Source organism: Xiphias gladius, chromosome 14 (genome assembly GCF_016859285.1).
Source record: "Xiphias gladius isolate SHS-SW01 ecotype Sanya breed wild chromosome 14, ASM1685928v1, whole genome shotgun sequence".
NCBI lineage: Eukaryota > Metazoa > Chordata > Actinopteri > Istiophoriformes > Xiphiidae > Xiphias > Xiphias gladius.
This window is the reverse complement of record NC_053413.1, coordinates 8591128-8605000: the sequence shown is the minus strand read 5'-3', so window position 1 is coordinate 8605000 and position 13873 is coordinate 8591128. Positions and strand designations below refer to the sequence as shown.

General features: G+C 41.3%; 1 protein-coding gene across 10 annotated transcripts in view; it reads left to right on the top strand.

Moving 5' to 3' along the window:
• tnk2b (tyrosine kinase, non-receptor, 2b) overlaps nt 1-12433 on the top strand; it is a 62205-nt gene extending 49772 nt beyond the window's left edge. For 8 of the 10 annotated variants that reach the window (XM_040143198.1, XM_040143194.1, XM_040143190.1 and 5 more), the window contains 13 exons: nt 62-214; nt 873-1036; nt 2136-2255; nt 2695-2821; nt 3010-3156; nt 3544-3638; nt 3974-4168; nt 4501-4592; nt 5610-6043; nt 6206-7447; nt 9270-9365; nt 10385-10515; nt 11151-12433. In XM_040143198.1, the coding sequence (XP_039999132.1) occupies nt 62-214; nt 873-1036; nt 2136-2255; nt 2695-2821; nt 3010-3156; nt 3544-3638; nt 3974-4168; nt 4501-4592; nt 5610-6043; nt 6206-7447; nt 9270-9365; nt 10385-10515; nt 11151-11157 (3003 nt within the window). In that variant the 3' untranslated portion in view covers nt 11158-12433. The remainder of the gene's footprint in view (nt 1-61; nt 215-872; nt 1037-2135; nt 2256-2694; nt 2822-3009; nt 3157-3543; nt 3639-3973; nt 4169-4500; nt 4593-5609; nt 6044-6205; nt 7448-9269; nt 9366-10384; nt 10516-11150) is intronic. The other 2 variants (XM_040143199.1, XM_040143200.1) reach the window with 1 other exon arrangement.
• The last annotated feature ends 1440 nt before the right edge of the window (nt 12434-13873 follow it).

Genomic DNA, 13873 nt, shown 5'->3' with positions numbered 1-13873 from the left:
GGGGGTGACTCATCTGAATAATTTTGAAACTATCATGTGAAATCTTTATGCTGCTCTCCAGCTGAACGTAGCTGTGAAGTGTCTGAAGACAGATGTGCTCAGCCAGCCCGACGCTCTGGAAGATTTCATCTGTGAGGTCAACGCCATGCACTCCCTGGACCACCAGAACCTCATTCGCCTCTATGGTGTGGTGCTCACACACCCAATGAAGATGGTAGTGGACACACAGAAACACACGCATACAGGGAGGAATTTACAGAGACAGATAATATGCAAACACATACAGTATATGCTCAGGTGTACATGAGCCACTAGTGTACTTGCTTTTTCTTGCCTCCCCTGTGCTCTCACACATCATAAATGTCGCTCTCAGGCACTATCTCAGCTTGCTCTAGGACCTTAAAGTCCATTTGAATCAGGTCAGGCATCTCAAGGCTTTTGTCATGACTGGAGAGAGTGATGGGAAGATGGGAAGATGGAGGAAAAAAAAGAGAGATAGGAAGGGAGGGGAGCAAGTGGATGGAGGGCTAAAATAAGGACTGACATTTCGGCCTTGTTTTCAACCCTGTGTTATGTTTTAGTTATTTCCTCCAGGGTTTTTGCATTCATTTTGCCAAATATTTTTTGGGTCATGTTATGATTACCTCTTGCCAACATCTCTTTCTATTCTTGTTTCTGCCGTTCTTGTCTCATTACATTCTCCTTTTTCATCAACATATTTCTTCCTCCTGTTCTCACTTTGTTCCTCCTTTCATCTTAAAATCACACCTCTATCTTTTCTTATATATCATCTATTCCTTTTACTATTTATTGCCACATTCCTCCTTCCTCTTTTCACCCACCCTCTCTTTATTTCTCTCCATGTGTTGTAGGTGACGGAGCTGGCTCCTCTGGGTTCTCTGCTGGAGCGTTTGCGATGTGTTCGTCCACAGGGTCCAGTGTTGATCCACACCCTGTGTCAGTATGCTGTACAGGTGGCCTGTGGCATGGCCTACCTGGAGCAGAGGAGGTTCATCCACAGGGACCTGGCTGCCAGGTAGGATACAGAGCTTTTTAAGGTGGACTTTGTAAGTTTTGGCAGCTACAAAATGGCTAAAACCTGTTTATTTGATTTATTTAAAACATATTTCTTGCAAGTTATTTTTAACTGATATTTTGAATTTGTTATATTGCTTTTCCTTCTCCTCCACCCAGAAATTTACAGGCCATTAAAGGCAGACTTGGCCCATAAGCAAAATGAGTCAGTTGTGCTGTACTGGGTGGTCTAAGTTCTTGGTCTTTCCAAAATGAGTCACTTTCACTTGTTGACACTATTAAGATGCTTGAGAAAAAGTTTAATGGCAGGTAAAAATAGTAATTTTCCCAGTTAAAGTTGTGATAAAATGGAAATGACTACACATGGCTGTTACAGTAAACCAAACACTAAGCTGATTACTCAAGCTGTGGTTTTAAATTGTGGACCATCGAAGTCCTGCTGGTTTAATAACCTACAAGACAGTAAATTGTATTCCTCATACATTCCCTATTTATTCCAGCCTACAATGAAAACCTATGGTAGGTCCTGAGTTGTGTTCAGAATGGGATACCACTTACAGTTCATTATGCCCAACATGCTGTAAGTGTGCTGGGCAAAAGGATCCTCAAAGGATTGACAAGTGTACTGTAATTGAATGGGACAGTACATCTTATGTGGTGGGATCACATTTTGAACGTGGCTCATGATTGACCTTCACAACTACCCCATTTTTTTGTGGGTCTATTTTGGCAGGCAACAATAAAACACACCTCTTAAGTATTTATTTATTTATTTATGTATTTGGTTTATTTCCTGCTAGAATGTAACATTTCACCAAAATGATGTCGGGATTTGACTTTTTTTTTTTAGGTCAAATTCAGCTTGATGAAACATTGTTTTTCTTTCTCCCCTCAACGGACGGTTAACGGTTATCATCATAGCAGTCTTGATTGTTGTTGTGACTGTGTGTGAGAAAACTGTTAAGACTTGTTAAACTCGAACTCTATCTTTGAGAAGCAGTGTTAAAAAAGGTTGCACTGACTATTTCTGAGGTCATATAGTATAACAAGCATGTGTGTTTAAATGTATAACCATTAAATATTTGACCCTGGCTTTTCAGGAACATCCTGTTGGCTTCAGCGCACAGAGTGAAGATCGGTGACTTTGGGTTGATGAGGGCGCTGCCTAACAACCATGAGCACTATGTCATGCAGGAGCATCGCAAGGTCCCCTTTGCATGGTGAGCGGACTGAAGGAGCAACACAAAAACTAAAACTCTACTTGGATATGATCCAGAGTTGGATATAGAGGTTAGGGTGTGACCCTAACTCATTTTATTGCAGAAAGTTTCCACAGAGAAATTTGATTGGTCAAAGCTGCATTCCAGCCCTGCTATTAATTCTTATAAAACAAGGCTTGTTCAGCTTATCTGGTTTCTTTCCCAAATTCTGTATTGTCAAGCATCAATCAGAAATCTGTTTCGCTCCTATCGATTTTATTCATATGCATATATAATATTTGCTATGTTTCAAAATAATACACCCTTTTAAATACTTTTTCTGTCAGAGTAGCCCTATTTAAAGAATCATTACATTCCCTAAACAAAGTGAGCCTTACATCTGCACAGTCTTGCACTGCAGATAATTGGTTTATATAGTTTGGTGTTCGTCCTACTCCAGGTGTGCCCCAGAGAGTCTGAAGACCAGAACGTTTTCCCATGCTACAGATACATGGATGTTTGGAGTCACTCTCTGGGAGATGTTCACACATGGTCAGGAGCCTTGGCTGGGTCTTAATGGGAGCCAGGTAAACACATACAGAAAAGTACTATGGAAACATACTGTATATAGTCTTGAAGCTAAAGTATCACAGACAGACCCACAAAACTAGTATTTTTTTTACTTCTACACTGATTTATTTTTCAATTGTCCTGCATCCTCCTCCTCGTCATTCATTTCTTTTCCTCTACTGTGGAAATAAACGCTTTATTTTAGATCCTGCACAAGATTGATAAAGAATGTGAACGCCTCCCTAAGCCAGAGGACTGTCCGCAGGATATCTATAATGTCATGCTGCAGTGTTGGGCACAGAAACCAGATGACAGACCTACTTTTGTCGCCCTGAGAGAGTTCCTGCTTGAGGTAGGGGAGAAGTAATTTGGGTAGCCGATGGTGTCTATCCCGAGTGTTAAATACGAGGGTTTTTTTGAACTTTTTTTTACTGTTAAGGACTCCTAAACTACTCTCCATTTCCAAGCAAACCAACTAAACAAGAGAGACCTGACTGGTAGTCATGATACCTCACTTACACAGAGGGCAGTGTTCCCTCAGTTATCTATCACTGCATAAATGGGCTTTATGCTCCACCTAGTGGACGGACTCCAAAGAAGAAACTGAGAAATGCCCTCAGCTTAAATAACTATGTGAACAAACTTACAGTATGGCCCACTTGTATAAGTTTGCTGTGTTAAAAAAACTTTGTTGCGTCCTCTGTGTGTGTTTATGTCTGTATTGTTATGTGTTTTTCAGACCATGCCGACAGACATGTGTGCTCTGCAGGACTTTGACGAGCCTGACAAACTACAGATCCAGGTCAATGATATAATCACCATCATCGAGGGAAGGTGAGTATAAATACGTGTTTTTGATTTAAGTTGTTCAATAAACCAACTTCCCAACGTCATTATGGATGAACGTTGCTTTAAAGGAAAAAACACTGACTTTACAATTTACAGGTCTTTTCCAGTGACCTTTAAAGATATTTGGACTTGGGTATCTCGTTAATAATAAAAACATTTTAGTTTTTTTTATTAAAATAAATGCACTATATTTTAATTGTCAAGTTGCTAAATGTCCAGTAGGATTATTGGATGTGGTAGTCCCATGCAGATGTACACATTTGACCCGTCAAAAAAGTGTGGCTGGTCCTGTTTCATCCTCACTATCTCTTGTCTTTCAGGGCAGAGAACTACTGGTGGCGAGGTCAAAACAAGCGTACCCTTAAGGTTGGACAGTTCCCCAGAAATGTGGTGACATCTGTAGCGGGTTTGTCAGCTCATGACATCAGTCGGCCACTCAAGAACAGCTTCATCCACACAGGACACGGAGACACCAACCCTCACCGCTGCTGGGGCTTCCCTGACAGGATTGACGAGTAAGGACCAGCTTCTTTTTTTTCTTTTTCTTTTAGTGTTGTGTGAATGTAGTGCCACAAGGTACCCCAAGAGGTTTTAAAGTGGTCTAAATGTCTCCTCATCACTTAGTAAAGATGTACTGTACTTATCCCCCCCTGTTGGAATTTGGTTGTCTATCTCATTAGTTTTTTCTGGGTTGTAGTAGTAGTAGTAATTAACTGTGACCAATAAATGGCAGTAGCATATTATTTTAAATGTCCACCAGCTTATTGCAACATTATATCGCCCAGGTTAGTTACATTCACTACATTGACATTTACTGTAATAAAGTCTGTCCCTCCCCTCCCTCTAGCTTGTACCTTGGGAATCCCATGGATCCTCCTGATGTTCTGGGTCTAGACCTCAGTGCTACTCGGCCCACACAGCTACCAGGGCGAGCTAAAAGTGAGTGCAAGAGCTGTTAACTAAGACTTAAACCATGCCACAGTCATGATCATTTTAATTGAAACACATTATGGGATATGAATTCTTTTAAGACCCGCGTTTGTGACCTAAAAATAAAGGAAGACCAGAATTTGTGCTGTGGCACTGAAACAACATACCTGCAGGCCCGAATAAAGGTCTATTTAGTCATCTTCTCATCATATATTACATATTACAAAATTTGTTTGTTTTTTAATTTCTTAATCAATCTGTTTTATTGTCTAACTACAAATGTTGCTGATGTAAAGAAAGATTAAAAAAATATTAACTTTAATGTTGCCTAGTGTCAGTCAGTATTTAATACACCTCTGAATGAATTAAAGAATGATAGCATAATCCACTTTTACATTTACATAATGGATTGTGTTTTCAACTTCAAAGTTGTAGCAGTGTACACCTTGCTTCCGAAGAAGAACCACCAAAACAGCTTGCATTTCTTCTTATTTTTTCTAACACTTGCTTTAAAAACTTTCATTTGCAATCTGAAATTTGCTTCCTGCTTTTTTATAATCTTTTATCTTTGCTACTGTCGTTTTTTTCCCTCTGTTTCTCCTTTGCGGTGGCGGTGTCTATGTTTATTTCTCCAGAGGAGCCCCCTCCCCGCCCTCCTCAACCAGCAGTGTTAATCAAGAGTAAGTCTGGTTTCTCTCAGCAGCTCCTCACCCATTGCTCATGCCGTCTCTGTTCCCTCCTAGCTCCACTCCTCAAAGGTACATTGCATATTTTTTGTCTCTCCTTTGCCTGTGTTTGCTGTGATTCCGCCATCTACTTTTATTTCTTTCTTAACATCTTTGTTTCTTCATCTTTCCACCCTTGTATCCCTCTAACAGGTGTGCAGTGTTCAGTGAACCCCAAGACTTTTTTGGAGCGGAGTGTATTTTGTGGTGTGAAGTGATCTTAGAGAGCCTCAGTATCATCACTTTATAAACATCACCTTTTCAGTAAATTCATAAATATATTGTGTGTTTGTGTCTCCAGAGCCTTGCTACGATCCAGTGAACGACGATGAGGATCTGACCTCTACAGGATTAAAGAGATTATCACTTCGGAAAACAAGTTCTGTCAAAGGCTTAAAACTTAAACCTCCTGTGTGGGTCTCTGCTTCCAAACAGGGGAGTAGCCGCACTTCAGGCTCAGGCTACAACCCCAATAGCGAAGTTTCCCTCATTGACTTTGGGGAGGAGTTCCCGCCATCCACACCCTCCCCCTCACCCGTGGTTGAAAGTCAGATCCCCTTACTGGCGAGGCTGGCTTTGGAAGCAGAGAACATCCTGGACCGGACTCCTCCTCAGAGTCCATCTAGATCGTTGCCCCGCCCCCTTCACCCCACACCAGTAGTGGACTGGGATGCACGGCCATTACCCCCACCCCCAGCCTATGATGATGTAGCCCAAGATGAAGATGATATGGAGGTACGTTAGGAGGTGATACAGCATATTTGACACTATGCTGAAATTTTTGAAAAGGGAATGTTTGTCTCCTCTAATCATCTAGTTCCATTGTACAATGTATTCAAGTTCTAAATTGTTTAGACTGTTTTGAGAAATAAGTTGAATTTTCTTTTCCTCACAAAGGTGAGTTCCATCAACAGCTCGGAGCAGCAGCATGAAGAGGAGCAGAGTGATGTCCGTATCCCAGACGAAGCTGACGAGGCACTATCCTCTGGACAGAAGGTGCAGGTTGAGGCTCCTGGCCCCAGGGGTCCAGAAAGACCAGGCCTGGAGGATAACCTCTTTCTCCCTAGCAAGCAGAGCCAGGGCCTGTCCACATCTTTCTCCCAGTCTTCAGAAATCTTCCAAGAGCTCCAGCAAGAGTGTATGAGGAGGCTCAACGTACCGACGGGAAGCACTGCTCGGTCAAGCTCGCCATCCCAGACCTCAGTTTCATTTCCCCAGACTCCTCAGACCCTTCAGACTCAGGAGGGACACCAGCAGAGTGTCCTCTCCTCCAATGAAGACAAACCCCAGATCCCCCCACGTGTCCCCATTCCCCCTCGCCCTATAAAGAGGGGCGATTACACATCTGCTCGCTGGTCAAGGGATCTCTCTCTGTCCCCGACTCCAGCAGACACCACAGAGGATGTTTCAGGCCCAGACCATAACAGACCACCTCAGATCCCTCCAAGGGACCCTTTGTCCCAGCCGAGTTCCAGGACTCCTAGCCCCATGGGCCTGGTAGTGGGCTCCCCTCAGCAGAGAGTTTACTCTGTAAGCCCCACCACCATTCAGGCTCCCCTCATCTCCTGCCCCCCCACACACACCTACAGCTCCTACCTCTCCACCTCTCCAGGTAAACTCATGCCTACCACACACATCTTTGCCTCAGATCCTAAATATGCTGCACCCAAAGTGATCCATGCCCAGGCCCAGGGTAAGGACCCCGCCAATAAGGGCCCCTGTATCCTCCCCATTGTACGTGATGGACGTAAAGTCAGTAACACCCACTATTACCTTCTGCCGGAGAGACCGCCATACCTTGACCGATACGACCGCTTCCTCAGGGAGGCAGAGAACCTTCCCGCCAGCGGTGTCGAAGAGAGGCATGTACGGCAAGCTAACACTGCCACTGTCAGACCCATGGTGGTCAGCAGCCAGGCTGTCCAGGGACATGCCCAGGGACAGGGCATCATCCAGCCAGGCGAGCTGAAGGCTAATTTCTCCTCCAACAATAACAGCAGTCTAGGAGGACCACGGTCAGGGATGAAGACATCAGTTAGTCTCCCTCGTGTCTGTTCAGACGGGCTGACAGTACCGGTGGTCACTGCTTCCTGTACCAGGACAGATGGAGGCGGGAACTCAGCTGACAGGATCAAAATGGTAAGGTCAGAGATATTGGGATTGCCTTTTGCAACTACTCCACTGAAACTTGCGTATAATTTAATGATTTCAATCATGTGTTGAAAGGTATTGTTTATTGCTTCAGTAATTAAAGTGCTGAGCTTGCTCCCTTCGTCTCTTATGATGGATCTCAAACCCCTGCAGTGTGATAATTTATCTGTAATTTATAGTTGACCTTATGTCTTCCTTAATGCTACTTCGATTCGTTTTTGTAAAATAAATAAAAAGTAGAGGCCTTAAACAGTGAGCCATCCGTTCTTAGTTCTCTATCATTAGTGTGAGAGCGCATTGTTCCATTATTATGAGATTAAGTCATTATCACACAGATGCAAGCTAAAGTATCAGAGCAATTATCAGGGTAATTCAGTACCACTGGTGTAACAAGAAATAAGACTTTAAATGTGATGTAATAGAGTGCAGTGTTTATTTAATAAATGGTTCGCTTGACTTCTCTCAGCTGGAACTTGCACTTTCAAAAGTAACACAGTTAAAGTAGCGTTTAAATTTAATTTGGAGAAAAAACAAGTATGTATACACGTATGTTATGGTGTACAGTATATTACGTTTGCTCGTATACTGAACACAAGGGGGCAATAGAAGGTAATTTTTATTGGTTGTCCACTCAGGCCATAGTCTGTAGGGAAGTGTGTGTGTGTGTGTGTGTGTCTCTGTTTCTGAAATGATTTGAAATTGCTGCCACGTACAGTTATAGTCTTTAATTTGCTCATATCATTTTTATTGAACAGAATAACTCCCTATTCCACTTCAAATCAGTATCATAACAGAATTATTATTGATGTGTAACAGTAAAACATCATTTTCAAATTGGAGCTGAACTTATGAAAGCCAATTAATTTGGCTAATTAAACAGGAAGTTCCGTTTGAATATCTTTTTAGTTCAAAACTTGATAGGATACAAACACATTTATCCATTTCCGTCACAATGGAAAAGCACAAAAATGTTAAAACTTCTCATAACTTATTTAAAATTATGCCGGTGTTCTTTGGAGACAAAGGCCAAAATAATTTTTGCTGAGAATTTCCTCTTACTGGCCAATTGATTCTGACACCGATTGAACCTGGTTGAACTGGAGTCAGAATCACTGCGAAACACCGAAGGCTCTATATTGATCAGGGAAATGGCATTTTCAAGTGGATACTGAGATCTGTGGCTGCACGGTAGTTGCACCAGGAATATGGGATTGTATATACACTTTACTGCACTAGACATTCGCCGGCTGTAGTAGTTCAAATATTAGTTTTAGAAGTAGCAGGAGGTGATTTGGTGATATTGTTAGTATAGGTATCAATCAAGTATCACATTTATACAAGTGGATAAGAAATATTGATCAATTAAAAGATATATATATAATCCATGACTGTGCTGCTAGAAATTCCCATCCCACTCAGGAACACTGTTAGAAATAGTTAGTTTAAGGTTGTTAAACATAAATAGTAGACCTCAAACAGATTTAATTCATTTTGGGGGAGAGACGGGAGACTGTTCAAAAAGCCTCATCAAATTCAGCGGTGCTTAAATCTCAGCACTTGGATTCTTATCAAGCGCCTAAAAGTATTACTTAATTGTCAGTTTTGAAAGTATCTGTACGTGAAGAATTAATGTCAAGTTGATAGGGATGAGTTCATCAGAAGGAATCGACACGGTGGTGTGTGTAGTTGTTACAGTTGAAGGTAGCTCTGAGGTCCATCAACAGGAATGAGGAATCAGAGGCAGGGGAATATACAGTTAAGTGTCGATTGGCGTTGAAGAGATTTACACTATTGTTGTTATATGATTCAGGTGCAGGAGGCAGTTCATGGTGTGACTATAGAGGAGTGCCAAGCTGCCCTCCAGAACCACAACTGGAATGTCCAGAAAGCTGTGCATTACTTAAAGGTGAGAACAGTTATCAGTACACAATGAAAAAGCGCATGCATTGCAGCCAGTTACTGAAAACCACGTGTTTCCTACATGCTAGTACTGTGCAAAACATTCAGGCACTAATAGTAAAGTGAGGAAAATAATTCAGAAATAATTCCATGGGTGTTTATTATTTGTAAATTAACTAATTGCAAAGTTCACTAAACAGAAAAAAAAAAAAATCAAATCAATGTATGGTGTGACCAACCTTTGCCTTTAGAACAGCACCAATTCTCCTAGGTACATTTCTGCACAGTTTCACAAATATTACCTGGTACCAGTCCACCAGAATAATGGCCCCATGAAGTGGATAATTATGTTGCAGCACTGCAATTATTAAAAGGGAACCAGAGTCCTCAATGTTAAACACTGCTGTCCTCTTAGATCCAGTTCACTTGAGTTTTTTTCTGTAATTACTGTTTTTTTCTTTACAGGATATAACTGCAAACAGGTAGTCATTCATAGTTGCATAATGTGATTTTTCCTTTATGTCAGCATATGATAGCAGCAACTTTATTGGTCCCAAAGGGAAAATTAAGTCATTACTGTTGCAATGATCCAGCTATAAATAAAAATCACTGCTGTGTCTACAGCATTCTTCAGCCTCCTCTTCACTTGCTGCGGTTTTGGCCACTGTGGGAGGATGGAAGATGTGTTTGGATGGCAGTAGGCAAAAGGGAGCACTTGAGTGCTCCTTAATAGTGGCAGCAAAGTTTAGAAGAGAAAGACAAAATGCAACCCGAGGTCTCAATTTAAGCAACAGAAGTGTGTTTGAACAAAGACACTGAGCTTGTATAAAGGCTGGAATGATTTTCCAATATGCTCACTGCTGCAATACCACTCACATGAAGGAGTAAAAAAACAACAACATGTGTAGATCTTTCTTATACAGTAGCTGCCCCTGTGACCCTTCAGTACCGTCCCATCTCATTCCTTCTCCCTCCCTTACTCCAGGCTCCTTTGTACGATTGTTTGATCTCTGTTTGTCTCTGCAGGTGGAGCAGTTGTTCTGCTTGGGTCTGAGGAGCAGGTCAGAGTGTCTACAACTGCTGGAGATGTGTGACTGGAACCTGGAGGTGGCCAGCACTCAGATGTTGGATAACTATGGATCTACAACAAGACAGAGGTACAGTACTGTATCTTGTAGTAGTGTTTGCCAATCTATAGTTCATGACGTCCCACATAGAATCTATAACTTTTAATGGACAGTACTCTCCTATTACTGGCCAGCACTGACTATCCATCTTTAGTCTTGCTTCTGTGGCATTTTGTCTTTGATTGTGACGGTAATGTTTGTTGATTACACGTTGCCCCACATGCTGAGATGAGGTCGGATTTGTCACATCTGTCCGCGGAAAACACACCATTAAAATCTCCCTCTTAGCCGGGCTTAGCTGCTGGAATATTCCCCTTTCTCCGAATATGATATTATTGCAAGTTTATCAAGAAGTCGACAGCAGACATATACTAGGTAGACAGGCAGCAGTGTGACGCCATACTGGTGGGCTCTGTTAATGCAGCTAAGGCTCATATTTGGCTGCTACACCGCGAAAGTTTTCTGCTTTGTTGAACTGTTCTACGGAAAAATATATATACTATGGAAATTATTTTTAATACTTGAACAATCCAATGTTTAAAAGCCTCAAAAGTAGAAGTTGCTCTTGTAAATCAATGTAGGTATCTTTCAAGTTAATTTAGGAGGATTTAGCATTTCATCCCATGATATTCTCACTCTAATCCAAATCTTCTTTATATTTGCAGACGGTGACAGAAATCTCAAGGTGCTGAGCACTGATTGGAACGTCATCCTCAGTAAAACATCATCAGAGGAGGTGAATCTACTCCTGACCCTCTCTGTTTGATGCCTCAGTCACACCTTCATACTGTAATTTGAGTATGGAAGAATCAAGCACATTTTCACTGAACTAGCACAAAGTACCAAACTTCATAATGGCATAATTCATATTTACTATGGATACAGGAATTTAGCCTGCAGGCAAAAAAAGAAAACATTGGGTCATAGTTTGTCTGAAAGATTTTTAATTGTTGCACTTGTATGTTCAGGACCATTGGGCCAGCCCAAAATAAGTCACTCAAACAGATCCATCACAGATTCTGGGTGCTACCATACTGTCAGATCCTCTCACTGGTATCATCACTGCCACAGTTACACTGTTGAATAACTACAGAGAGACGCTTTAATCTTTTCTTTTGTTAATGTCAATAAACAGTCAGCTTGAAAGAGAATCTGAAGAGGACAGAAAGAGATGACTAGCACAATATACCCAATGGCCCCTTTCCAAAAAAGTATTGTGTCAGAATATATCAGCAACTTGTACAGGTTGATTGAAAATTGGCATCTCATTTGGTGATCACTGTCAGAATTGAACCTAAATCGTGTACAGTGTATGTACATGTAGGTCATTAAAGGTTAACACCCTGTTTTGCATCTGCAGGATTTGCAGCGCCAATTGAAGCAATTGTTTTTAAGAGCAGTTAAAAATAAATGATATTGTACCTCTACAACATCCATGCACAGCAAAATACACAGCTAATATTTATCTGGCTTTCCAGGCTACAATGCCCAGGAAATCATTTTGCCTGTTGACTGTTATTAAGAGTTGTGGGGATTTGATTATCAAGACTGTGTCCTGCCGAAACCCTGTGGAGTCAAGTAGATACGTGTCTTTTATAGTTTAGTGAGGGAAGTTAGTATCAATGCAGTGCTGCACATTCTGAGTCAAAGGTCGAACCAGTGCGGTGTTGACTTGAGACAAGAGAATTAACGGAAACAGAAGATCAGAGAAGCAGTTTGTCCAAGGCCGACTTCTTTTAAGACCTACAAAACTGTCTAATTTATATTCAAGGCTATAAACAGTATACCCTTTATAAAGAGACATTTATGTATTTGTGAACAAAATAAAGGTTTTTTATTTTAATATATTTTTAACACAGTGCTTAAGGGCAAGAGAAGGCTGCCACATCCATTACTGGGCAGGCCATTTTTAAAATAAACTTACCGTGTCCCACCTTAAGTTTCTGTAAATACTTCACAAATACAGACTTCAGAGAGATTTCATCTAAATTCATCTATTGCACAAAGCTGTCTAGTTCTTGACGATCTAAAATGGGATTCATCTGCCATGAATTCTGGGTAAATTAGGGCTTTTTTTCAAACTGAAACACAAGAGCAACTGTGTCAAACTGCTCAGCTAACTTCACTCTAAGATAGATGTTTACTTTCTGTCAGAATTCAACAGTTACAAGGACATTTTACTTGGAAAATTCAGCAAAGAATGTAACGTTACGAAAAAACCTCCAGCAGAATAAGAGCTCAGCGCAGCGCAGTGCAGACCTGTGGCAGAACTGAGCTGCTTTGGTTTCGTGATATCTTGATGGCAGGACTTAGAACTTCTAGTAACTTGTCAGTCAGACTTAGGGTAGTTTTGTAGAGCAAATGAAAACAACTGATGACGTTATCACTGCTGTATATTTCCAACGTGTTCCAACTGCGGTGTGCAAGACTCTTTCCCTTCTCATAAGTCACTCCATAGCATTATTAACAAACCGCAAATTATGGGCCATGTTTTCCTCTTTTCTGTCGCTGCTACTGGTCAGCTTTTGTCACTGATCTTTACCATGTAAACATGGCTCTTAGGTCTGAGTTAGCTAACTTTTTAGGCTAAACATGAATCAGTCTTTATTTTTGTTAAATAATCTAAAATGCATTAGACTAATCTAAGAGCTAAATTAAGACTGGGCTAACACATTAGACCAGGCTAAAATATCTTCGGGGAACCGGCCCCTGACCTATTGCCACATGTGGATAAAGAAAAAAAGAGAGGCCACTCAGTAAGTGGAAACTTCCCTCCCCCAGGCATACTCTTCCCTTATTCCATCCCTCTAAGCACTTTGCCCACACAGAACTTCTGTGCATCCGCTGAAAACTCCCACCAGCTTGGTATTTTCTGCATGCGCCCAGACTACGCTGGCAGCTAATAACAGCAACGTAGTGTAATTAACCCCAAAGCACAGATTCTGCCCCATAATCAACACTTAGAACCACAACTGCGATATTTTGGCCCGCAGCTCTAGGGGCATTAATTTAAAACGTCTAGGATGTGTCAGCTCCAGGTGAACTCCCTGCTGGACATGACTATACATTTTCTGACTGTATTGTCACAGTAGAGCCCTGAGCAATGAATGGTTTGAAACTCAGTCAACAAAGAAAACTTTTGGGCCTATCGTGCTTTTTATTTCAGATACACTTAGTATTTGAGGACTTTACTGAAAGGAAGGGCAATAAAAGGCATTTCACCTGCTTTGACCTCTAAAATTCACTTTTATATGATCAACCAAATGTTGAAAAAACAATCCTCAGTTAATGAGAGACATTGTTTACTCAACACACATGATCCCTACGGTGCCTCTCTCTATAGCAAGATAGAACCTTTTTTTCCAACTGGTACACATCTATTTTATTA